The following is a 5,467-nucleotide window of genomic DNA, read 5'->3' as shown; positions in this document are numbered from 1 at the left end:
ATTCCAGCTGAGTTTAATGTTCTAGTTAAGTTTATAGAGACTTAAACCCTTTAGTCTTCATTCACTAGACAAAATGAAACACTAGTCTCCTCTCAAAAGTGAAGTTCTCTGTTTCTGATCTTCCTGCTTATGTTTCTTCCGGTTTGAATTAATTTTCCTTGAATAGGCGTGATCAGAAACAATCGGATATTCCAGAGAACGGCTCATGGCAAAGGTACCAGGTATTTCAATGTAGATAGTTCCCTCTCTTCTGTGAAAATAACGTGATCCATTGTATTTAAAGGATCGCATTTGTCTCCTTAATGGCTGTATTGTATTTCTGATTCATAGCCATTCTGTGATAAATTTGGGACTCTTCTTCAGTCACTTCTAGTTTATACAGGCTCCCCACAGATACTCTCATTACTAGTCCCATCAGTCCAGACTCACTTCGTACTGTTGAATTTCTCGATACCTGTATTACAGTCGTCCTCCCGATGCTCCAACTCTGTGTTTATCCACACCCATTCTTCCTGTAAAAAAAAAATGTTTGTCACTCACTGATTCCATCTGCAAAGTTAACAAAAATCTTTTTACTAAAAAGATCAGTTCCAAGATTGATGCCTGAATTCTGCTTGTAATTTCCTAAACGCCCTTTTATTTAGTCCCTTATCTAATTAAAATTTTTCTGTTATTTCTCCATCCAGCTGAACCAGTAGTTTCCCTGTTGGAGTTTATCTGATAGAGCTAACCTATCTGGACTTTGTGGATTTACACCTGTTTATTTTGTGAACGTGTGCATGGGGCAGATTTGGATCTAGGCTAAACTATTGCATTTCCTGTATTTTCTGTAATCACTGGATCTGTTTAGAGGGTTATCCTTTTAGTATATTCACATTTTATTTCACATTCTTTGTATAAACCATATGATCCATAGTAGCCTTCTTTTGAACAGTAAATTAAAATTTCTACAGGAAATAGGTCTATATGTCTAAGTTAACTCATAACAAATACGACCCGAGATTTGACTGTTGGTAGTGTATAACCAGGGGATCTCAGAGATCGACTCAATATATTTTGGGGCTCCTGTGGAAGACTTGCCTAATTCCTATTCCAGTTGCTTCGGTGAGCATTTGTGCAGCATTTCTTTCCGCCTCTAGCAGAAAGCAGTGAGGAGGAACGGATCGTAGCCACACTTGAACCACAAAGAGACGGGATGCTTCCAAGGTAACTTTTTGATACAGTATTTTTTGTCATTGTTGAGTGCATGGAAAGTTAACTGGCTTTATGATTCTTTATAATTTTTGTCAGCACTGAGTAGTGCTGAAAATCACATTGCTACCAGATGGCTTTGAATGGCAGAAGAATAAGCATCAGGCGCTACATCTTCAGGGTGCAAAACGTGAAATTCACTTACGAGCTGCAAAGCCAGAAATGGGTCATGAAAATCCCTCCCAAAAAGTACTGAACTCTTTCATAGTGTCACCAGCCATTTTGTGAATACCACTGTACAGGTGGAACAGCTGTTGGGCCTTGTGAAATGAACACACATTTAGCATTATTTGCCTCCAGTCACTTCCAGAAACCTCTTTGGAAATCCTGTGCGACCCCTGCAGCCCTTCGGGCTGGAGCCCGGCGGGCACGAGAGCTGCCACGGCTGTTTGTGCTCATCCGCTCTCCACGTTGAGCTAATTTCAGTAGCTGTAATTCTCCGCACTCATTCTCACCAGACTCGGTGTGAAAGGTTGAAGAAAATATTGGTATTTTAGAAAGCTGATGTCCACTTTGCCAGACTGCACCATTGCAAAATGGCTCCTCTTGGGAAGCGGTTGTTAAGCCAAACCTGTGGTGTGGGTTGTGTCCTGTCAGGGCTGTGGCACCACCACATGGCACCAGATCCTCTCAGCGAGGCCTGTGCTGCCAAGGTGACTGCCTTACAGATTTGGCTGTTGGTGATGGTGGAACGCAGCGCCGTTCATCTGCCGCCGGGCTCTCGGGACATGGCTCCAGTGTGACTGGGAGATGGAAACCTGCTTGTGCAGCTGGTGTGGCAGCGGGGCAGCCGCCGCTCCGCTCATCCCGCCTCATCTCTGAGGGAGGCCGAGGCCGAGGCCGCCGGGCCGGGCCGGGCCCCGCTCCGCTCCCTCCCGCCCTTCCCGCCTCAGCCGCCGCCGCTCCCCTCTGCGCGTGCGCCCTCAGCGCCGCGCATGCGCTGCCGCCGGCCCGTGCTGCGCCGCGGCGGCCGCCCAGGGCCCGCTGCCTTTTGTACCGGCGGGGCGGGCGGCGCTAAGGCCCGGCGGCGGCCCCCGCGCCCAGGCCGGGGGGTCTCGCCCTCCTCCGCGCCTCCCTCCCCGCCCGCCGCAGCCAAAGAAAGAGCAATGGCGGCGCGTTAGCCCCGGCGCGGCCCGGCCCCGCGGCTGCCGACCTGCCCGCCCCGTGCCGACCGCAGCGGATGCGCGCCTCGCCTCAGGCCCCGGCGGCAGCCTAGCGGGGCCCCGGCGGCCGCCGCCGCTTCTTCTCCTCCTCCCCCATCTCCTGCTGCTGTGGGCGCGGGCAGCTCGGGGCGCCCCGCTCCCCTCAGCCCCGCGGCGGCCATGGCCACCGAGCTGGAGCCGCCGGCGGCCGGTGCCGTGGCGGGCGCGGCGCCGCTGGAGGCGGAGGAGGACGAGGAGCACTGGCTCTACGGGGGTAGGTACCGCCTCAGGCCTCGCCCCGGGCCGCGGGTGGGGGGGGCAAGGCGAAGCAGCCGGCCACCCGCCCCGGCATCTCCCCCGGGCCCGCCTGAGGGGCTGGCGGCGGGGTGTCCCCTCCCTCCCCACTGTGCGGGGCCCGGTGCGGGACGCGATGGGGAGGGTGCCGGCGGCTCCCCGGTGAGCGTGGGCAGGCGCTTCAGATGCCTTTTTATTGGGGGGTGGGGAAGGGTTATCGTCCCTTCAACAACACCACCGTGAGGCAGAGAGGTTAACGAGATGCTTTGTTACAATCTCAGTTTCCTAATCGTCCAGATCTTACTAACCTGATTGTTGCGGGTGAACCCCCGGGCTAACGGGGGACTGGGGGGGCGTGTCTAGGAAAAAGCGTAGGGCTGTATTTAAACCTCTTTGTCCTCCTCGTAGACTTCCCAACTGAAATCTATATTTCTACTTCTATGTTTCTGGTATGTTAAAAGTCTATATAAAGCCCTTCACAACTGACTACAGTCCTTACGTGATGTTTGCCTTTACTCCTTCTGCTCTGAGACTTTGGATGCGTGTTTTGAATTTTATTCCCTGTCAGTGGTGGTGAGGCTTCACTTCTCCAGACAGGTTGTGTTTGTAGGGTTTGGTTTTTTTAGTTGCTCTATTTCTGGTTGAACTTTGTTGAAAAGAGAACATTGGGTTTATGGTGCCTTGGCACTTCTAGGTATTTCTGTATCTGTGACGCGTTTTGTGCTTAAATTTAGCTTTTTTTCTTTCACTTGAATAACTTTCTATTATTATTATTGTTTTTGCAGATGACACCACTGGTAAGCAAGAAGATGGACCAATTTCTGGGTAAGTCCAGAGACTGTTTATTCATTGTAACAGTATGTACTGTGTAGAACATTGAGCCACTTTGAGGACACCTTTGTCAATGCTTTAGACTAATGCTGTTGCCGGAACCAGCAACTTCTCCTTTTGCCATCCCATGGGCTCATCCCCAGCCATCACACTGTGCTTGGGCTGGCACAGCATTTGTGAATTCAGAAGGTGAACTGGATCAGTCAACTGATTTGACTCAAAACTAATTTTTAACTCTTTTCCCCCCCCTCCTCACTTATTTTTAAATCAGATCTCTTTTTCAGCTTAATTCCCTAGGAAAAATGGTTCCTTGAGGACTGGCCTTTGTGCTGGCCTGGCATTGGTTAACTATGGCCTGTGCTTTGGCCTGGAAAAGCTAAAAACCTGATCCTAGGTTAAAATCTTGACAAGATCAAATCAACTAATTATATGGGATCTATGAAGTGTGTGGTTTGGGTAAGACTTACAGATAGAAGCTTTGGGGACAACTCAATGGTCAGTTTTGATTTTGTTGCCTGTCCTTGATCATAACTCCCCTACGTTGGTAGCATTGTGTTTTGCGCCAGCAGAGTTTCCTCTCAGCAGGAATATTATCTGTTTGCCATTTTTAAATATAACATGGTTTTCAGAAGACTTGATCTTCACTGGACTTCTGTGTGCTCAGCACCTTCAAAAGTTCAGTTTAATATTTATTGTCTTTTAAGGTCGTTGTGAATTCAGTATCTGGAATTTCTGAGGTTGTTCTGGATACTCTCCTGCTTCTGTAGTAAGTATCCTCTGCTCAGGGAATATGAAAACTTGTTCAAAAACAAGTTTTAGGCAGACTTGGTAAATTGTTACCTAAAAACATCAAATGAGCTTTGTGAGAAGGAATCTCTTCTTTGTGAGAAGAAGATTGCATAAATCTCCTGTTCCTTGTCACTTTCATCTGAATGTAGTTTTACTTTACAAGAAGGATTAAAAATCTGAATTTCCAGCAACTATCTCAAATAACTGCAAGATGTGTAAAGGAAAAGCATTAGTACTCATGCTAGGTTTCCTTTTTTATTTTTTTTTTTTTCCCTCTTGTTTTTTTTCCTTTTCTTTGTTGTACAATGAGAATCTTCCTGAATGAAGAGCTGTGGGGTGTTTTAAGAAAAATGACTCTTTGTTTGCTATGTTGTTGACGCCTGCAGCTCCAGGGATACATTGCTGGCTTGTCTAGAGGATTTGTCTTTACCCATGAAGCAGAAATCAGTATTGTGCAGGATGCAGCATCCTTTATCATTCCTTAGCCTAAAGGATGCATTAAATGCCATCAGACTGTGCAGGATCCTGTTATGTCAACAACGCAGGGGTTATATTGGCATTCTGGGGAAATTAAATGGCTGCGACATTTTTATGCATGCAGATGATGGCTGTGGACTTGTCAGATTATTCATTCCTGGGAAGCAAACAGGTTAGGGAAAGGTTGTTACTTAGCAAATGTTTATTTGAACTCCCGATTCATAAATTTTAATGCACACCCACAGATACTTCATGTGACTTGAAGCTGAAGGTAATACTTGTCACTCTTCCTTAATTCAGTCATCTTGGATTCTTAAGAAAATTCTGGGGTTGAGGTCAATATTAAGAGTTGCTTGGATTTGGCAAACAAAGCGCAAAAAGTTTTGGAGCCATCTGTGAGGTTTTCTCCAGTGATAACATCTTTTGGTCCTTATGTAATAGCTTATGTCTGCAACTTTAAAATACTTTTAGAGGCTGATTTTCCCTTCAACATCCTGCTCCTCCTCATAACTTAAAGTCTCTTCAGTTGTCACCTCAGGAACTTGGTGAAAATGGGACCTGCGTTTCCTCGGTTAGCTGCCGAACCTTCATCCCTTCTTTTTGATCTTGGCTTGATGGTTGAATTTCTTTGTATATGAGGCTTTTCTAATGTGGGAGCTTCAGTAACTGCTCAAATTGTTCTT

The 5,467-nt window shown here is 47.2% G+C and overlaps 1 protein-coding gene across 3 annotated transcripts in view; it reads left to right on the top strand.

Annotated features, from left to right (window-relative positions):
• Positions 1 to 2,206: 2,206 nt before the first annotated feature.
• Positions 2,207 to 5,467, top strand: part of LOC128914526 (pre-mRNA 3'-end-processing factor FIP1-like) — a 28,472-nt gene continuing 25,211 nt past the window's right edge. For 2 of the 3 annotated variants that reach the window (XM_054213583.1, XM_054213581.1), the window contains exons 1-2: positions 2,207 to 2,667; positions 3,473 to 3,512. In XM_054213583.1, coding sequence (XP_054069558.1) covers positions 2,574 to 2,667; positions 3,473 to 3,512 — 134 coding nt within the window. In that variant the 5' untranslated portion in view covers positions 2,207 to 2,573. The remainder of the gene's footprint in view (positions 2,668 to 3,472; positions 3,513 to 5,467) is intronic. The other variant, XM_054213582.1, reaches the window with a different exon arrangement.

Source organism: Rissa tridactyla, chromosome 9 (genome assembly GCF_028500815.1).
Source record: "Rissa tridactyla isolate bRisTri1 chromosome 9, bRisTri1.patW.cur.20221130, whole genome shotgun sequence".
NCBI classification, from domain to species: domain Eukaryota; kingdom Metazoa; phylum Chordata; class Aves; order Charadriiformes; family Laridae; genus Rissa; species Rissa tridactyla.
The sequence above is the reverse complement of the archived record's forward strand: the minus strand, read 5'-3'. Positions and strand labels throughout refer to the sequence as shown.